General features: G+C 33.0%; 1 protein-coding gene across 14 annotated transcripts in view; it reads right to left on the reverse strand.

The window, feature by feature from the left end:
- Positions 1-21,957, reverse strand: part of ksr1b (kinase suppressor of ras 1b) — a 98,057-nt gene that overhangs the window by 35,533 nt on the left and 40,567 nt on the right. For all 14 annotated transcript variants that reach the window (XR_015509623.1, XR_015509624.1, XR_015509625.1 and 11 more), the window contains 8 exons: positions 17,626-17,773; positions 14,781-15,231; positions 5,325-5,482; positions 3,172-3,241; positions 2,999-3,082; positions 2,850-2,911; positions 2,665-2,777; positions 1,421-1,589 (listed from right to left, as the gene is read on the reverse strand). Coding sequence is in view for 11 of the 14 variants with exons in the window: in XM_087284365.1 (XP_087140491.1) it covers positions 1,421-1,589; positions 2,665-2,777; positions 2,850-2,911; positions 2,999-3,082; positions 3,172-3,241; positions 5,325-5,482; positions 14,781-15,231; positions 17,626-17,773 (1,255 nt within the window). In the remaining 3 variants the exon portion in view is untranslated. The remainder of the gene's footprint in view (positions 1-1,420; positions 1,590-2,664; positions 2,778-2,849; positions 2,912-2,998; positions 3,083-3,171; positions 3,242-5,324; positions 5,483-14,780; positions 15,232-17,625; positions 17,774-21,957) is intronic.

The raw sequence follows: 21,957 nt of genomic DNA on the forward strand, positions 1-21,957 counted from the left end.
ATTTGTATTCTAAAAGTTTTTATCAATGGATAAGCTCATACATAATATGCCTAATTATAAATAATGGCAACTTCTACAAAACTGTTCTTATTTTTATGGCTTTTGCCTTTTGGTTATTCTTTGAATTTTGGAGTGATAATTGATTTGGGGTGATTGGAAAGAAAGAAAGAAAGAAAGAAAGAAAAAAGAAAGAAAGAAAGAAAGAAAGAAAGAAAGAAAGAAAGAAAGAAAGAAAGAAAGAACTAATGACAATAATAATCAAAATGAAAAAGAATGAAAATAAAGAATAAAAAGGAAAGACAAGGAGGGAAAAAGAAAAAGAAAGAAAGAAAGAAAGAAAGAAAGAAAGAAAGAAAGAAAGAAAAAATGAAAAGTAAGAAAAAGAAAAAAGAAAAAAATGAATGAAAGAAAAAAGAACAAAAGAAAAAGGAATGAATATGAATATAGAAAAAAGAAAAAAGAATGAAAAGAAAGAAAAAGAAAAAACGAAAGAAAGTAAAGAAAGAAAGAGAAAGACAGAAAGAAAGAATAAATGAAAAGAAGGAAAGAATGAAAGAAAGAAAAGAAAGAAAAAATAAAGAAGAATGAAGACAGTAGGGATGCAAAGAAAAGGAAAGAAAGAAAGAAAGAAAGAAAGAAAGAAAGAAAAAGAAAGAAAAGAAAAAAGAAATGAAAAGAAAAGAAAAGAATGACAAGAAAGAAAGAAAAGAAAACAGAAAGAATGAAAAATGAAAACAGAATGAATGAATGAAAGAAAAAAAAGAGAAAGAAAAGAAAAAAATGAAAAAAAGAAAGAATGAAAAGAAAAGTAAGTAAAGAAAAGAAAGAAAAAAGAAAGTAATAAGAACGAAAAGACAGAAAGAAAGAAAAAAGAAAGAAAGAAATAAGAATGAAAAGAATAAAAAGAAAAAATGAAAAGACAGAAAAAAATGAAGACAGAAAGAATGAAAGGAAAAGAAAAAGAAAGTAAGGATTTTTTAAACCTGACTTCATCCTTGTTCAGATTTTTGTGTTAGAAATGTATGCAAATAGTAGTTTCAATAAACAATGTCTTATTTGCATATTTAAACAACATTTGAGAAAACTTGTAAAAAAATAAACATATATTTTTTTACATAAACTAAATGTTTACATAGATTTATCATACATAAATGTACAAATATTAAATATGATAAATCTTGATAAATAAGTAATAAATATTAGCTTATTTCATTGAAACATTTGTCTCCACCATTTGCCTGCAGTGTCTTTCCTTCAGTGATTTATTTAGTAATGCGCTGCTGTGGGAAGATATTAGTGGGTTAATATTCATTCACAGAAGAGGTTATTACTGATCATTAGAGCACAGGCAGAAATCAATGTCATCTATAGATTCAGGCAGGTGAAAAAACTCTGTAGTATCTGTGTAAATGAGTCTGACCTGGGAAGTGAAAGCGGCTGTCAGCTGAGCCCTTGGGCGAGGGGTTTGGTGGAGGGGTGGCACTCAGGGGGTTGCTCTGGCCAAAGGGAGCGGGTGAGGAGGGGGTAGAGGAGGTGGTGGAGGATGGGTTACTACTGGAGTCCAGGTGACTCAGTGATGGAGGGTGATCCTAAATGAAGGGACACGAATGTTAAAGGCCATTTTACCCAGAAAATAAAGTGAAAAGACGAGTGCCTAAAACGTTTAAAACTTATTAGAAAATAGCTTTATATTTTTAATAAGAAATCTAATGGGTAGTCAGTCACTAGGAACATCAAATATAATTGTTAATAAATAATTAAATAAATAAATATTGACGATAGGTTCCATTGAAAAGCGTGATCTATAAAGAAGTTGTTTATTATCATTGTTTTATTACATTGTAGGTTTTATTATTAATGTTAATTGTTTTGTTTATGTGTTATTTACATTTTATTATTTAAACGTTTTAGTAATTTGTTTTTATTTAGTATTTCATTATTATTATATAAATGAAAGAGAGAATTATATAATACTACTACTAATAATAATAATACTAATACTTCTACTAATACTAATACTACTACTAATAATAATAATACTAATAATAATACTATTTATACTGCTACTACTAATAATAATAAAAATAATAATACTAATAATATTAATATTTATAATACTAATAATACTAACACTAATAATAATAGCCGGCAGCTAGCTATCTGCAACTCTCACATGGTCACCCACTGAAACTAAGCAGGAATGCGCCCGGTCAGTACCTGGATGGGAGACCACATGGGAAAGAAGGAGATAATAATAATACTAATAATAATACTAACATTACTACTATTAATAATAATACTAGTATTACTACTAATTCTGCTAATACTACTACTACTTCTAATAATAATAATAATATTAATACTTATAATGCTAATGCTTATAATACCAATACTAATACCACTACTTATAATACTACTAATAATGATAATACTACATATAATACTAATACTAATAATAATACTAACACTAACAATACTAACACTAACAATACTAACACTACTACTACTAATAATAATAATAACAATAATAATATTAAAAACACAATATTTTTATTGTACAAAAACAATATTATTATTATTATTATTATTATTATTATTATTATTATTATTATTATTATTATTATCATTATTATTATAGAGGTAGTACACATAAGGAGTACATGCCTTCTTGTTTATGGCCTTTGGTAATGTCCCGTACTGCTGAGATTCTGCCGGTCGCTCAACCTGGTTGTTGATGCCTGACGGTACAGACTCTGTTCTTCTGATCTTATTTGGGACTGAAAAAAAAATGCACATATCTTTAGATCATCTGCAGCACAAGTCATATTACAGCTTGCACCAAATCTTACATTGTGCAAATGAAATCCTGCACTTAGGGGCTTCTTTGGTACATTTGTTGTGGCACTTCACCCTACAAGAGACAGAAGCAAACATTAGAAGGAGACATCGGGGAATAAGATGTGTTTTTTTCACTAAAATGGCCAGATTATTTACTTACTTGCAATGTTTGCATTTAACACCAAACATCATGTTCTTCTTGCACACCTGACACGTCTGAGACAACCACGACTTGGTGGAAAACCTTTGAGGAGGCACCAAAAAATAAAATCAGTCAAACTGTATTTTGAAAAGCAAAGAGGGGTTTATAACAGAAAAATAAACAGTGTGTACCTGTGTGTGACATCCAGGCCGATGTCTTTTCTCATGACTAGCGGAGAGCTTCCGTGAGTCGTAACATTATCTGTGCAATGGTACAGAAATTCAGATTACACTCAAAATGAATTCAGCTGAGTTTTGTGTTAACGTTATGCTAAGCAAATTTTGTGATGAGCAGAGAAAGTATAACAACACTATATATCAGCTGTCTGGAGTCAATGTTGCTCTTCATGGTTGCATTTTTAAATCAATATATTCATTCATTCATTCATTCATTCATTCATTTATTCATTTTCCTTTGACTTGGAGCCTTTATTCATCAGGGGTTGCCACAGCGGAATGAACTGCTAACTTATCCAGCATGTTTTACACAGTGGATTCCTTTCCACCTGCAACCCAGTAATGAAAAACATCCATACACGCTCATTCACACACACAGGAAAATTATACAAAAGTAAGTTGTCATGAATAAACTAAAAAAAGCCCCGAAGATGAAGAAGGCATGGAGGCAGTGGTTTTTATATTTATGTAGAAAGTAATCATTTTTAATAAAATTTTAATCCTTTAATTCTTCTTCATGTGTAAAGATATTTGTGTGTACATCCTGCGTGTTTGAAGCAATGTGTAAGTGAGGCGTACAACTAACGCGATCTGCGACAGACTTTAGACCTGCTTTCTGCTGGTCTATTGCAGGGTCTATTTTAGTTCCTCAAAATAGCACCGCGACAACAATGCACCTTAACACACCTCTTTTCTGGACGGAAACACCCATGAGTCCACAAAGTGGCGCAAATGGATTTACTATTTAAACAACATGGCGCAAAATGGGAAAATTAAGATTGCGTTGGTCTGAAAATAGCAACATGACAGGGTAAACACGTCTTGCGCCTTATTGCGGAGGCTGTATGATAGGGCCCCTACGTTACATCATTAGTTACATCCTTGCTGATGAATTTAATTTCCTAATTAGTTTTTTTGTCCATTTTTATCAGAATATTTTATATTTAAAGTGTGTTTGCATATAACCTTTTCATCTTTTATGTATTTGAAATGATGTTTGGCAATATTGGATTACTTGTTTTTGTTGTAAGTCAACTTTGGGTGTCTTGAAAGGTGCAATTTATTTAAAAAAAATTTATTATTATTATTGAAAAAAAACATTATTATTATATATTATATTTATTTATTAATTTTTTACTGACCCCAACAACATGTATATAGTTTATGTAAAATGTAAAAGCATTTTACAATTATGCACATCTGGAGTTCATTTCTAAATCAATAGTTTTATGTTTTGTGACAATTTTTTATTACATTATTTCAGCTTTAAGGTGTGTATATTACCTTTTGTTTACATTTAAAATTATGTTTGGCAATGTTTTAGTAATTGTTTTTGTTGTAAGGCGACCTTGGATGTCTTGAAAGGTGTCATTTATAAATAAAAGAAATAATAATAATAATGTTATTAATAATAATAATAATAATAATAATAATAATATTAATAATAATAATAATTATTATTATTATTATTATTATTATTATTATTATTATTATTATTATTGTTGTTGTTGTTGTTGTTGTTGTTATTATTTAAAAAAAGATATATCTCACTGACCCCAACAACATGCATATGGTTTAACAATTCAGCTCTAGAAAAACTGAAGCTGTTACTATTATGCAGTTGCATTACTTTCCTGAATAGCTTTACCCACAAAGAACGTGCAAATCTGCCTTAAAATCTGACTAAATCAACACAATGATACTGGATAATGGGTCACAATTTACAATAAGGATTCATTAGATGATGTATTTACTAACATGAACTACTAATGGCCAATACATGCACAGCATTTATTAATCAAATTCAAGCTTATTATCATTAGTTAAGGCACTGTGGAACTAACAAAGAATAACTGTATTTCCATTGACTAACATTATCATACATGAACAAATACTGGAATCAATGTATTGTTCATTGTTTGTTCATGTTTGTAAATGTATTAACCAACATCACTAACATAGGCAACTAATCCAACCTTATTGTAAAGTGCTACCGGATAATGTTGATAATGTTTTTGAAACATTGATGTTGTGATCACACTCGATGTGTCTTAAAAGTGCCATCTAGGCGTCTTTATTTTCTTTTTGTCTGAATAAAAAACTCTTACTTCTGAGAGCTGCAGGGTCTGTCAAGTGGCTGGGTGTGTTTGGTGGGAGACAGGGCGAGCGGGCAGACAGCAGCGGTGATCGAGATGGTGAATCCTCCCATCCGTTTGCTCCACCGTTCACCTGCACGTTTAGGAGAGGCTTGTTCTTCTTCCCACTCCTGCAGGTCAGAGGAAAAAAACACTGCATTTAGTGTATGGGAAGCAATAAATAAACAATTAAGAACATTAGACTGTATATTTAGGGTGGCATGGTGGCTCAGTGGTTAGCATTGTCGCCTCAAAGCAAGAAGATCGCTGGTTTGAGTCCCGCAGTATGGAGTTTGCATGTTCTCCTCCTGGGTGGTCCGGTTTCCCCCACAGCCCAAAGACATGCACTATAAGTCAATTGGGTAAACTAAAATAGCACTGGGTTACATCCGCCGTGTAAAACATACGCTACAATAGTTGGCGGTTCAATTCTTCTGTGGTGTCCCCTGATGTTAGACTGATTTTAAACAAAATTGTATAAGCAGGTCACAGTTTCTCCCAAAACATTGTAGCAATTCTGCTTTCAGAAGCCACTATTGAGGGGAGGATTTTTTCATTATTCCTGTAAACTGCTACAAAGACGTGATTCACATCTTCCTCTAAACCACATTTGGTTTACTTCTAAACCACATTGTTAGCTTCTCAGGTGATTTCCACATATAGGATTTTATGCATAATTCTGATGATGAAGGATAGAATTATGTCCCCTGACAGAAGCAAATTCAAAACATGACCCAGATGTTTCCTGCTACATGTGTAGGTGTTTCATGACATCCAAACAGCGAACAGAAAACTGTGAATATTTTATGACACACCCAATCATCCAGAATGATCTAGAAATTTATTTATGAACATTTCCTAGTTAAAATGCATTTTTAATGCCTCATTTCGTAATTAAACATTTTGACATCTGAATGCTCTTATTATATACATAAGTGCATCACAGCTTATTTAAACATTTTATATACATCATTTTTTGTCCTTATTTTGTGAAAAACAACTGCATGTGTCGAAAATGTTGATATTTTGAATCCTACTTCATGGTAATATTAGTTTTTTGAAGATGCACGGTTATGCAATTAAAATAACGAATTAACAATTAGCAAAATAATAATTATATTTAGATTAATTATGTTTATTTCTTAAATCAAAGATCAAACTAAATTCATTTATTCAAGAATTTTCCTTTGACTTAGTACCTTGTTCATCAGGGGTTGCCACAGCGGAATGAACCACCAACTGTTCCAGCATGTTTTACACAGCAGATGCCATTCCAGGTGTAACCCAGTATTGGGAAACACCCAAACACTCTCACAATTACACATACACTACGGTCAATTTAGTTTCTTCAATTCACCTATAGGACATATCTTTGGGCTTGTGGGGGAAACCGGAGCACCCGGAGGAAACCCACGCCAACACGGAGAGAACATGCAAACTCCACACAGAAATGCCAACTGGGACAAGCCGGGACTTGAACCGGTGACCTCCTTGGTGTGAGGCGACAGTGCTGACCACTGAGCAACTTAACTTTAAATGGAATATTTAAACATTTCTTAGTTAAATTATACATGTTTAATACCTCATTTTGTGATTTAACCCAACTATTTTGCCATCTCAATGCTTATTATATGGATAAGTGCATTAAAGCTTATAGACATTTATCATATGCCATTTTTTATTCTTATTTTGTGAAAAACAACTGCAAGTGTGGGAAATGTTGATATTTTGAAACTCTTCTTGAGGATGATATTAGTTTGTTTTTTTGCACATCAGATTTTTACAAAATGCAAGACTGTCTAATTAAAATAACAAATTAATAATTAGTGACAATTGAAAAATGATAATAATATTTGGATAATTTTCTTAAATAAAAAAATAAACATTTAAATTTAAATTAACTATAATAAATGATTATACTGATGATTAAACTAATAATTATACTGACAATTCAATTTCATTACTATTCAATTCAAGTTTATTTGTATAGCACTTTTCACAATAACTATGTATAAACAGTGTTGGGGGTGGTGCATTACAGGTTACGTGAGTTACGTAATATTTTAAGTAATGATGAGTAAAGTAATGCATTACTTAAGTAATAATATTTGAGTAACTTTTTTCAAAATATAATGAGATTTACTTTTTAGTTTAATTAATTGCTTTTAAAAATAAATTGCTGATTTCAAATAAAAGTGGTCACAATGAGTTGCGCACTTGAGAGAATGTGTTTATTATTTTCATTATGTTCAACATCAAAGAAAAGGAAAAAGTTATTGTGGGGATTTGTCTAATTTTACTTCAGAAAAGAAGTACAAAATTAGCAAACACATTGCTTTAAACTTTTTAATAATCTGTATATCTCTGGTGTAAGGAAGTTCTCAGATAACATTATCCTAAAAAATTATTTTTTGATGTGTTTTTTAAAGGAAAATGTAGGTGAATGTTATACAGTGTGCTGTTAATTGCAGAGCTTCTCTATTAAAAAAAGTTCTAAAAAAGAGATCAAGTCTAAGCAAGTTAATAAAAAGAAATGCAAAAATAACTCAAAAAACACATTACTTACTATAAAAAGTAATGCAACTAGTTACTTTTTTTGGGAGTAACTCAATATTATAATGCATTACTTTTAAAAGTAACTTTCTCAAACACTGTGCACAAATATGTAATATAATATACAACTATTAAAATAACACATAATAATAAAATTATGTGATTATTGAAGGAAGATGGTCGTCATGGTGGTGCAGTGGGTAGCACGATCGCCTCAAACCAAGAAGGTCGCTGGTTCGAGCCTCGGCTGGGTCAGTTGACGTTTCTGTGTGGAGTTTGCATGTTCTGCCTGTGTTCGCGTGGGTTTCCTCCGGGTGCTCCGATGTCCTCCACATGAGGAGAAATGTGGAATAGGTGAACTGGTTTAAGCTAAATTGTCTGTAGTGTATGTGTGTGAATGAGAGTGTATGGATGTTTCCCAGTGATGGGTTGCAGCTAGAAGGGCATCCTCTGCGTAAAACATATGCTGGATAAGTTGGCGATTCATTCCGCTGTGGCAACCCCAGATTAATAAACAGACTAAGCAGAAAAGAAAATAAATGAATGAATGAATGCAGATACTGTAAATTGAAACAACATGAACTGAGTATTGTAACTGCAGAACCATTCAAAATGCATTAGTCAAAGCCCCCAAAAAATCCCCAAAACAAACACAACTTCATGTCATAATGCTTATTATCACAAGCAGCTTTTAAATGGAATTATAACAACGCAAGCAAACATAATTCCCAGAAAGCTTCCCTAATGACTCACTCTGTACCTCCCGGCAAGAAACCTTTCTATAGTACACAAAATAAACACACATCTGCAGCTTGTCCACCACAAACATTTCAAAAATGTGCTAAAAATGCGGGCGTGCAGCTTTACAGGCAAGGAGCTGGACTTGAGTTCACACTGATTATGAGGAGGAGCTGGATTCGTGCAGACATTTACTGGCTCAGAGAGGAGCAGGAATGATCCAGCATGGGACGCCAGCAAGTCTGAGAAGGGCTCTGACCTCGGTCTTGTGCTAACGGGAAACACTGGGGCTGCATAAAGGGGCGGAAGGACGGACGGAGTGCTGAACTGCACTGCCCTCTTCCGAAATCTGTGTTCTCGGATGACACCCTAGCTCATGCCAACACACACACACACACACACACACACACACACACACACACACACTCGCTGGGCAGGGTGACACAGTTTGGTACATATTTGAACAGCAAGAACTACAACAATATAGCCTGTATTTCTACACTTATGCTGCCGGGCAAGAAAACAATCCCACATAATTTGCTGAGTTAAGCAAGTTTTTACGTGAAGCAAATGTTGTGCAATGTATTACGGAAAGTCTTATTTACAGAGTCAGCATCCTGCTCTTTTTTATTTCACATGTGCTGTCATTATTAAAGATCACTATTATCACTATTTATTGTTATAGTTGCAATTGTTTTTAAGAAAATCTTTACCAATATTAATATCTATAAAGAAAAGCACCATCATAAAAGTGACTTAATTAAAACAGAACAATGCAAACTCTCTAAAATCATACAATAGATTGACATTGGTGGTCTAAATGGTTGTAAAAATTATGACTTTAATCTATTTTTTTAATTTCTACATGCATGTTGCAAGCCAAGAAATCAATCAATTGATGAGTTTCAATGTGCTTTCAACATTAGTGAAACTTTGATTTAAAGATTCAGCATCCTGCACATATTTCAATAAATTCAACAAGTTAAAACGTGCAATGCAATTTGCTAATGCACGCGAGGAACACTCGGTTCAAATATTCAAAAATGCTACTGATGTGCTAAAACATGATAGCGTAAAGATCAATGCATGTTAACGCTTAAAAATGATTATTTAAAATATGAAGGTGTCCAACCAAAACTAAAAGCATCCCATTAATTTAGTAATGTGCACATTTTTATGACAGGCTGGAGGTATTTGCTTTTACAAATACTGCAAACTTGCTGGAGAGGTTGCAGGAATGGGAATGACACACATATATTTAGGGAATGTCCAAAGGTACTTGCATTTTGGCAAGGGGTAAAGATCTATATTTTATTCTTTTTTTTTTCTTGCTTGAAGGCATACCCCAGGATGTACAGTTGAAGTCTGAATTATTAGGCCCCCCCCTGTTTATTTTTGTCCACAATTTCTGTTTAACAGAGAGAAGATTTTTTTCATCACATTTCTAAACATAATAGTTTTAATAACCCATTTTTTAATAACTGATTTCTTTTATCTTTGCCATGATGACAGTCAATAATATTTACCAAGATATTTTTCAAGGCACTTCTATACAGCTTAAAGTGACATTTAAAGGCTTAACTGGGTTAATAGGGGTAACTATGCAGGATAAGGTAATTAGGCAAGTTATTGTATAACAATGGTTTGTTCTGTAGACTATCAAAAAAAAAAAAAAAACATTAGCCTAAAGGGGCTAGTAATTTTGTCCTTAAATTGGTGTTTAAAAAAATAAAAACTGCTTTTATTCTAGCCGAAATAAAACAAATAAGACTTTCTCCAGAAGAAAAAATATTATCAGACATACTGCAAAAATTCCTTGCTCTGTTAAACATTATTTGGAAAATATTTAAAAAAGAAAAAAAAAATCAAAGGGGGGCTCATAATTCTGACTTCAACTGTATATAATAAAAACAGGAGATATACTGTTATACTATACTTTTACTTTAGATATTTTATATGTAACTGTTACTATGTATCTGAACAAACTGAAAATGATGTATGTGTCTTTCAGTTATTTGATTTTATTTACTGGCAGTGTTACTTGTTTAGTTTTTCTTTTTTTTTCAATAGCCGCTGCTGTCACTGAATGTTTTGTTTTGAAAAAATGTTTTAATGTATAAAAATAAAGTAAAAAAAAGTTTTCTCAGACCAGAATCAAAGTCTTAATGAGTTTTTATCTACTTTAAAGTTTTTATTACATTTTTTTTGTCACACTTGTTATATAGAATGATTGAAAAGTTTAGTCTGTTCCTCACACAAAAGGATCTTCAAACGTCTTTGAATTAAGCACACAAATCATACTGAATTTTCAAAGCTCAAAAGCTTCCATTCTAATTGCATAAAAAAGTGGCAACATGAGAGTGACTATCATTGTTTCATGAACAGTTCCTGCTTGTCTTCAAACTTTTGATGCGAGTTTAGATGTGATTCAGTCATAAAATAACTATAACATAATAATAACTAATATAATACATAACTAGGCCCACGCTGAATCTGCGCAGATTTCCGGAGATTTTTAGTCTATGTATTTACTTGTGTAAATGTGTGTCAATTTAGATTTATTCAGTTTTTAAACTTATTTCATTAATATTATTGTTTTATAATAATAGTAATATGAAATTGTTCATATCATTTATTTAACATTTAATTTGAAAAGTAATATTTTCTGTCTTTTGGTAGATATATTACATAAGAAACTTGCCAAATAAGTGGATCTAATTGGATTTGCATTGTAAATATTAAATAAAAGTTCAAAAGGTATTATTTTTATTATTTCATATATTACGTTTTTAGTTACAACACCCCTAAAATCATTACGCAATTATCTACAGATTTTTTACAAAATTCTCAGCAGAAATAGCAAAAAATGTCTGCAGATTCTGTCTGGCCCTGATCATAACTAATGTTAACACAGCTGTCATTAAAAAAATTATCAATATGTAGAGCTTTCTGGATTCTTAGAAGCTATATGGAAATTAAAAATCTGAAACGGGAAATACATTAGGACCATTGTTACTGTTAACATCCCTCAAAATGATCTATACAAATCACCATATTTTGACCACCTGCATAATGATGATGACTCTATGAATATTGTTCATCAACTTTAACACAGATATGAAAAAATGAAAAGTCAGCATTTAATCTTGTACAGTCTTAAGCCTGTATGTTGCTGTTTGTCCTGACACAGTCTAAAGAAGAGTTTCTTATTCTTCAGATTTTATCTTTAAATAACCTCACCCTTCAGATAAAGCATATTCCATTCTCATATCGCATGCATTACTGCATGACTGTATCATGCGGTAAGTGTTTCTGAGAATATGACATCATGCTTACAGTATTAGGTTGTATCCTAAAGGAGAAAAAAAATTTTAATCGATAAATAAAAGAGGCCGAAGTCCAAACGTTGTTTTTCTGTGACACACACAATTGACAGCTTTAATCGTATGTCATATATAAAACTGCAAAAAAATTATAACTATAAAAAAAGGATGCATGAAATTAATCAGAAGTGACAGCAAAGATTTTTTTATATAATGTTATTTATTTTAAACTTTCTATTTATGAAAACAAATTAATATAAAGAACATTTTAAATATAAAAAGAATATGTATAAATGTGACACACTGAAGAAAAGAGAAGTGGTTTGTGAAAATTCAGCTTCATCGCCAGAAAAAGAAATTGGATTTGAAAATGTAATATATTTGAAAATTTAAAAAAAGAAAACTGAGACTTTTTCCATTTCCAATCTTTTTGTGGGCCCCAGATTGTGAAACTGTCTACCTCTTTCTATCAGAATAATCTCTACAGCAGTGGGGTTGCGAGGGGATTTGTCGCAAGGCAAGTGTTAAAAATATCCGGCCACTACACTGTCATCATTCATTCATTATTCTGAGGAACTGAAGCTGAGGTAATAATACAACTGTTTCGCGAAACTGAATAGTTCTAACTACTGATGAAACTTAAAATTTGTTTTCATAGGATAAAATGTGTGTAGTTTTGGTGAAAGAAAATAACTGTAATCAGTAAAATGTGCGTCATATTAATGTAAATACATGCAAATTATTCAAAAAAATGCTAATTGTACTAGCTCTCTAGATTATATAGAATGAATGAAACAGGCATTACATGCATTTAAAGTGGCACAATGACCAAATCACCCTATTTTGAGAAAAACTGAAGAATAAAAATCTATGTCTAAAGAAATGTAAAGAAATGGGTTATATTGCAGGGTGAATTTCTTCGTTTTTTTCATGTTTTTTTTATACTAATACAACCAGCGAAAATGATTGGATGTTAAAATACTTGTTCGAATTCACAGAAGCAGTACTAATAAAAAAAAAAAAAATATATATATATATATATATATATATATATATATATATATATATATATATATATATATATATATATATATATATAAAAGGGTATTTTTATTGTAGAACTTTTACAAACGTATAATTTGAATATAACACCTTTGCAATCCAGTTCTATAAATCTGAGTCTTCAATAATTCACTTATTAATGATTCCTACTTGTCTTCCTCGTGATGAAGAGTAAGCAAAATTAGATATGTAATGGGTAAAAAAAAAAAACTGCATTTTTTTCCCCCCTCACAGGGGCCCCAAGTGAGCACAGGCCCTGGGCCTGTGCCCATATCGCCAATTGGTTAATACGGCCATGGCCCCTCATCCCTTTCGACCCTAGCAATGCCCCTGCTCTAAAGAATCCATGGTTAGGGAAAATTGAAACATCACCTTTTAGAAAAGGCTTTTAATAACTCAGTTCTCTGAGCTTGCTGTTTTCCGTTTCATGTATTGTGTGTTGTTTTATTCCTTTGACCTTATCCGATTGTTTTTATACAATTTGTGTACAGCGCAATGGTCAACAACTGTTGTTATATTGTGCTTTATAAATAAAGTACCTAAACTGTATTAAAGTAGAAAGGTTTTTGCTGTACTTCCTTTCATTTAAATGTTTTTTTTTCAATCGTCAGTTTTATTATAAAATAATTTAAACAAGTGCTGGGATAACAGTTACATAGCTGAAATATAAACACTGATGTCTGCAGTCCAAAAGCAGCTTGATTCGTCAATGCCAGAATGACATGCAATAATTAATTCAATAGATTCTTCAAAAATGCTGATTCATCCAGTAATGAAACACGCAAAGTCTTTAAAGAGTGAGGTACTGAATCATTTCTTCAAACTGAGACCAAGAAAAAAATAATTTAAATTCATTATTTCCTTCAGCTTAGTCCTTGAATTATCAGAGGTCGCCACAGCAGAATAAACTGCAAACTTTTTTGACATTTGTTTATGCAGTTGATGCCCTTCCAACCGCAACCCAGTACTTGGAAACACCCATCCCACACACACTCATTCACACACACACACACTCTTACACTACGGCCAATTTAGTTAATCCAATTCACTTATAGCGCATGTCTTTGGACATACATGTGAGTAGGCTTGACAAACCACCTGTAGGAACACTGTAGAAACACTCTTCCTGACTTCCCTGTGCAGCCATTTTGCTGTTGTAGATCTTGTATTCTGGGAAATTTTCGCACCCCGTGGTTTCGTGGTCCTGAAAAATCTCAATTTCAAGGGCTATCTAGCCCTTCCCCTTAGCCCTATGCCTTCAAGATAAAGAGAATTGGGACACCCGTATACGTGAACATGCAAAATGAGGGGTAGGGGTAAGGGGAAGGCCTAAGGGGTACAATTGAGTTTGGGCCTTTATCTAAACTCCATCTTACAAGGACTCAATAAGAAAAGCTATGTTTATAATAAATGTACCATAATCATGTTGCGCTGCTTACTTCAACCTTAAATACTCGTGTAAAAGTACTTGTATAGCCTGTCTTATGTGTATAGATAAGTAACTTATAGTATATGTTAGATATGCACAAGTTTTTAAAATAGCTCTTATGTCCAGTGTTGTGTTCGTATTAATGATATATTTATGTAGCACCGTTGTCCTGCGAGACACAACATTTCAATCCTCTGTATTTCCACACATGTAGCGGAATGACAATAAAGCTAAACTTGACTCTCATCTCCAAAAAACAAGATTATTTTTTGCTTAATGCCACACACCGCTACTCTTATGCAGATTAAAAAATACTGTACTTACTTGTTGGGTGTCAGGTCGTCGATGCGGTTGGCCAGCTGGCTCTGGCTCTTGCTGCGGGTGAGTGTGATGCTGGGCAGGAGGTTTAGCAGCTTGCGGGATGGAGGTGGAGGAGTTCGTGAAGGTTTGAGCTTGCCGTATCTTTTGGGTGGTGGGGTGACTGGAGGAGTGGACAGCAACCCTGAGACATTGCAGTTAAGCTGTGGGGAGGATGAGAAGGGGTCTGTCAGCCCATCACAGCGGGTGTAGACAACCACTGGGAAATCTGAGGGAGGGAGAGTGGAAACGGACACACAGGAGCGAAGCCGGGGTAAAGCTGATGGAGAAGGCCAGCTGGTGGGCTTGAGACCGTAAGACGTAGCACGCATTGAACAGGAAAGAGGGTCAGCAGAGGTGCTGTCGTGCTCAGTGGGGTCTGCTATCCACGGGATGCCCTCTTTTTTAAGTCCCACACCTACAATGAAAACAGTGACAGATTTTAGGATGACATAAAAGCAGGTGGAGGATCAAATAAAAATAAAAAAATCATCACTTACCTTCCACTTGTCACAAAGAAGATATATTGATGAATGTTGGAAACAGGCGAATTCTGACTTCAATAGAATTTTTTTTCCTACTAGGGATGTCCATTACTACTGATTTACAACATTCTTCAAAATATCTTCTTTTGTGTTTAACAGAAGAAAGAAACTCGCAAATGTTTGGAACAAGTATGTGTTGAGTAAATCAGTGATTCTCAACCAGTGGGTTGTGGTTTCCCGTTTAATGTACTGAATAGGTTAATTTGGAATCTATACAAAAACAGCCTCACTGTTAAATACAATCATCACTGTTGCTAAAACTTTAAACAGCTGCACATCAACTAGCACTACATTCTCAGTTGTATAAATCAAACCATCATGCAAATCTAAAGGTAACAATGGTTATGAGTTATAACCAGTTTTGTGAGACTTCAAAATATCTGCATAATTGTCCAAATTAATGTCATGTGAGTGTTTTATAATGGACGTGCACCCGTACAGTAGGATCCAGTGAGATTTGGTTATGTTTCAGTACTGAACAGCAGTTCACTGTTCCTGTCAGCGAACTCCAATAATATTCAGCCGCAAACCATTCAAATTGATGTGTTTAACAGATTTAGTGTTGTTACTGTATTTTACATTTCTTTGTTTATCTTTAATGGATATAAATAGTATATCAATAGATGAACAGCAGTCAGTCTAATTCAAAGCAGCAGCAGTTTTTTTGCCATCTCCTGTTGTCCTGTCAGGTTAATTTATTGAGGAAAAGGCCCAAATACTCTAGCTATAAAGAATAACTGAAGTAAAGAAATCAGGAGCTTTGAATACATGTAAAAAAATGCTAATAAATAAACCTTTGAAATAAGCATTTTCTACAGATAATCAGTTTGGGCCTTCAAAAAATTTTGGGAGAAGAAGCCTCGAAGTGAAAAATTATGAGAAACTCTGGAGTAAATGACAAAAAAAAAATTTCTAAATGTATTGTAATGTAGTATTATAGTCTTTTAAAAATTATTTTATTTGTATAATATCATATTCATTTTAATCTCATTGTCATATTCATTTTAATCTCATCTCATGTGCATCTGTCATTTTTTTTTAGGTATTATATATATTATCATGTAGCCGCAATAATTTTATTTATTTATTTACATTTTACAGTAGTAATAATTATTATTGCTATAGTTTTCATTTTAGAAAATGCTGTAGTTTAGTAATTTTAATGTGATGTCTGACTTTACTTCAGTTTTTGCTGCTTTATCAGGGGCTCCCACCACGGAATGAACCACCAATTACTCTGGCAAACATTTTACACAGCGAAATGCAAACCAAAGCAACATTTAAAATGTTAGTTTTCATGTAAAATATATGCAGTTATTCTGATGTATACAAGTCTCAATTATTAGCCCCCTGTTTATTTTTGCCCCAATTTCTGTTAAAAGGAGAGAAGATTTTTTTCTGCACATTTCTAAACATAATAGTTTTAACAACTCATCTCTAATAACTGATTTCTTTTATCTTTGCCATGATGACAGTACATAATATTTGACTAGATATTTTTCAAGATACTAGTATTCAGCTAAAGTGCAATTTAAAGGCTTTACTAGATTAATTTGGTTAGACAGGAAGGTTAGGGTAATTAGGCAAGTTATTGTATGTTGATGGTTTGTTCAGTAGACTATCGAAAAAATATATACCTTAAGGGGGCTAATAATATTGACATTAAAATGCCTTTAAAAAAAATCAAACTTCTTGTATTTTAGCTGAAATAAAAGAAAAAAGACTTACTCCAGAAGAAAAAATATTATAGGAAATACTGTGAAAATTCCCATGCTCTATTTTAAAGAAAAACAAATGTAAAGGGGGTTCAATAATTCTGACTTCAACTGTATATTATTTTTTATTTATGCTTTATGTAAATAAACAAAAATAATTTCACTGATATTGCCAGTTCATTCCACTGTGGCGACCTCTGATAAACCAAGGACTAACCCAAAGGATAGCGATCGAGTGAATTTCACCAAAGTAACATCTGCTATAATAAACTGTAAATTTGCTGTGATTTTATATGCGTTATTTTATTATTTTTTAAAATCATTTTACTTTCATCTTACATTTTTTTAATATATTTTAAAATGTTAAAGTTAAAGATGCACAAACGCTTTTGACCACAGTGTCAGACAGACTGTAACAAGAGTCCCGAAACACATTTGCAGCCAATCTGCAGTAAGAGGCGTGTCAAGTAACTTGTAATCAAAAGAGAGTGAGGTTTTCTGTTTTGCTTTGGTGCTTTCAAACATCAACATCATTAAGCGGTGAACAGTGACCTGTGTCAGTAGCGCTCTTGAGGCAGGAGAGGGCAGCCGTGATACGGGAACACTCTTCACTGCTGGAGCCCAGTCTCTTCATGTTCTCTTCCACCTGGCCACTGGACATCTGCAGCAGGGCATCCAGAGAGAGCTTCACAGGGACTGCCTGAACACAGAGTACAACCATCAGTAATGGACGGCAAAGGTGGACAACATGGGGGGGAAATCTGACATGAGTTATAGCAAAAATAGATATTGACTTCTTCACTCATTATTATCTTGACTGGATGGTAAATTCACGTAAATTCCCGGTAAGTTTCCAAATTATTGTAAAAATTTACAGTAAATTTTCAGCCCCTTTGCAACCTATGCATGACAACCCTAAAACAGTCAGTCAAGGTACGAGCAAAAATACTCAGCAAAATATTGTTTCATTATTATTATCAACTGCTAATGTGCCTGTAGTCAGACAGAATGGAGTCCATACACTAATTAGAGAAAGATTAGTAGATAAAGCCTGCTGAAATCCAGCCGCCGCCACTAAGACTGCTGGCATCTCATGGCACCAGACTGAGCCAGTGTCCAGATACCCCACACAGGCCAGTTTTCTCCCTCTGTCTACCATTCCTCCACCCTAAAACATTCCTGCGCTCTTTGGCGTCTCCCTGCTGTATTTCAATTCTCACCCAAAACACACACAGACGCTCTCTCTCAAACGCATGACTGAGAATCTGCCCGGCAACAGTTGTGCTTGTGGTCAATGCAGGCTCCATGGTAAATGAACAGATAACAGAGGCACATGAGCCTCATCTTTATGAAAGATTAAAATGTGTATGGAATGTCTATAGGGTAGAGAAGATTTAGGGAAGATTCAACAATGCAGAGGTTGGCTTGAATTATATTGAGAATATCGATGTATGTGGCTCTGTTTTGGTGCTGGATTGGTAATTGTTAATCAGATGGAACACTGAGGAGGATAATGTTGATATATTGTATGATTATTAAGGGTGTCACGGATCACGGTTGATCCATGACCCACGGATTAATGATTTTTGTATTTGTAGATTAATCCTAAATTTGTAAAGATCACAGAAAGATCCCCTCAAGCGTCATTTAAATCACCTGTATGAAAGCATTTTGGCTTTCCTGTAAAATATAATAATGATGGAAAAAGTTGTAGTGTGTTTTTCGGGATGTGATGGTTTTTAGGTTATTACAGGTCTTTTCTGTTACTACTTGTGTAGCCTGCATTAATGCATTCAGTGCAATGCATTCATTAATGCATTCCATTATTCTAAATAAATATGGGTTGAACAACTTATAATGTTTGATTTCTACATTTAGCTTTATCAGCAACAATAGTAGTAAAGTTCTGAATATTCAAAATACAATTTATTTTTATTCATTATTTCTTGATATTATTTTGAATAAAATTACAGGTTCTAAGTTCTGTTTTTTTTTAACCAAACGTTTCTTGCAGAACTGTTTTTGTAAAAAACTGAGAGCAAATTAAATTTGTCTCCTCCCCTTTTTGACTGATAAACAAACGGTCCGATCCATGACTAAAAAACCATAATGTGAAGCGAACCATGACATTTGTCATCTGTTACACCACTAATGAACATTCATATCATACTGCAGTATAATATATACATATTTTATATATCTGTGTTTTTTCAGTGCGGCTATTGTTAGTTAAAACTGTATTTCTAACTTTGTTTTAGAAACATTTGCAATGTTTTACCTCAGTAGTAAGACTTTTAATGACAACTGATTTCTAAAAAAAAAACAGTAAATTATATTTTTACTTGAAGTTTAGACAAAATGTCATGAATCCTTATAAATAAAACAAATATAGCAAATAAACAAAAAGACAAACAGAAACAAGTAAAAGATTTCTAGCAATTAAAATAAATTCCAAGTTGTATATATGGCAAATAACAAATAACCGACATATATACAGTTGTAGTAAGTTATTCCTATTTTTTCATTATTATCATTACTATAATTATATTTCATTTTATTTCTTTTCATAAAAAAAGAATAATCATTTAGTATTTTAACAATAAAATGTTTGTACAACATTTTTGTATTTCTAAAATGTAACCAGAGATGGGAATAACGGCGCTTTTAATAAAAGGCATTACTAACGGCTATACTTTATTCAGGAACGAGAAATTAAATGAGTTACTGCTTCCCTCTTTACCACACAGTTGCTGTTACTGACAATAAAATGTGTTACTATAATTGAGAACACTGAGGTTTTCATGTGAGCAGCATCTCTCTTAACCATAAGACCTTTCTTTCTCTCTCTGAGGTATATGTGTGTGTGTGTGTGTGTGTGTGTGTGTGTGTGTGTGTGTGTGTGTGTGTGTGTGTGTGTGTGTGTGTGTGTTCGGGGCTGGGGCGGGACACATAACCAACCAGCAATGATGATTGGTTTGTTTGTGAACGAGGTGTAACTGAGAGCATGATGGTTGGCTTAGATAAAGTACATTTTCATCGTTTGCCAATCAGAGGCTGAGTAGTGCAGGTGTTCATACACAGTCAGTCAGTACCATGACAAATGCAACAAGGTAGCGTTTGCAAACTGGAAATATAAGCACTACTTTTCCCTTAAAGTCTGTTTCATTGGGCAACTACAGTATTTATAATATTTATAATGATATGTTGAATTTGGTTGACTCTCACATTATCCTACATCAACATTAAAATAATGTAGATTAGTGTACAATGTTTTAGATTTATTTTATAGTCATTTGACTTTAGATTTTTTTTTAAGTAAAGCAATAGTTACTCAGTACAAAATATTAAAATAAATAATAAAATATATAACAAATTGTAACTCAGTTACTATTTGAGAGAAGTGAGAATAATTAGTAACTGCTGTATACTCTTTTAAAGAAACATGCCCAGCACTGAATGTAATTAGAAATAATTAAGCAATACATTTAGACAAACTGATCTTGTTTTTAAATGTAGGTACGGTGAGCTATAATTAGAAAGCTTAATTTTAAGATTAATACATTTATAAGCATGAAAAAATCTAAATCATTTACTAATCTTAGATAATCTAATTGGTAATGTTTTTTGTGATATTTAGTTGATGATTAGTTGATTATTGAAGTGATGATTAAAGGCAAAATGGAATATCCCCATATTTACATGTGATTATGTTATGTTTGCATGTGGTGGGTGTGTGCAATACGGCATATCATAAACAAGAGGAACGACCTTGTAAATGGCATGTGCGGCTCTCCAGGGAATGAAAATCTCCCAGCATCCTCATGGAGACTTCCTTTCTGAACAACAGCCAGAGATCAGATTCAAGAGCACTGATCTCCTCATGGCAAATACCAGACTACATCATGGACTCATTTAACTCGCTGCCCAAAGAACAAAAGACATGGGTCCAACACAAGATGCGTATCAAATGAAGAAGCATTATTAGAAATAAGAAGGAGTGAAGTGTTTAACTTTCAAATAACTTCTGAAAGTTAAATGTCAAAACATACAGTAATGTCTATTGCTATACAATGTGAAAGATACATTTTATGTACATAAATTATGTAAAAAAAACAACTCTACCTATTAAAAACAAATATAAAATAAATATAAATACAAAAGTAACCATGAATTTGAAATGTGAAAATAGTTTTATATTTTAAATTCTAAAAAAAACTCCTCCAGACAAATGAGTTAACCTAGTTTGAAGAATAAAAACTGTAATTAATTAGTATTTTGTGCTCTTATCCTTACATTAAGTATTTCTTACAAAACATATTTTACGTTTACACCACTGTTACACTGAATGATATTTCAATAAGTCTTTTGTAAATCAATACAAAAACAGTTTTTTTTTTAATTGCATCAGTATTTTTTAAAGCACATACACTCACTGGCCACTTTATTAGGTACACCGTACTAGTACCTTGTTGGGGCCCATTTTGCCTTCAGAGCTGCCTTAATCCTTCGTGGCATGGATTCAACAAGAAACCAGAAATATTCCTCATAGATTTTGGTCCATATTGATCTGATAGCATGACATGATGCGAATCTCCCGTTCCACCACTCCCAAAGGTGTTCTAACCAGTCTGGCCATTCTCCTCTGACCTCTGGCATCAACAAGGCATTTCAACCAACAGAACTGTCGCTCACTGGATACTTTTTACTTTTTGGACTATTCTCTGTAAACCCAAGAGATGCTCGTGCGTGAAAATCCCAGTAGATCAGCAGTTTCTGAAATACTCATACCAGCCTGTCTGGCACCAACAACCATCACATTCAAAGTCACTTAAATCATCTATCTTTCTCATTCTGATGCTCGGTTTGAACTGCAGAATATCGTCT

The sequence above is a fragment of the Danio rerio genome, chromosome 15 (genome assembly GCF_052040795.2).
Source record: "Danio rerio strain M-AB ecotype USA chromosome 15, GRCz13ab, whole genome shotgun sequence".
NCBI classification, from domain to species: Eukaryota; Metazoa; Chordata; class Actinopteri; order Cypriniformes; family Danionidae; genus Danio; species Danio rerio.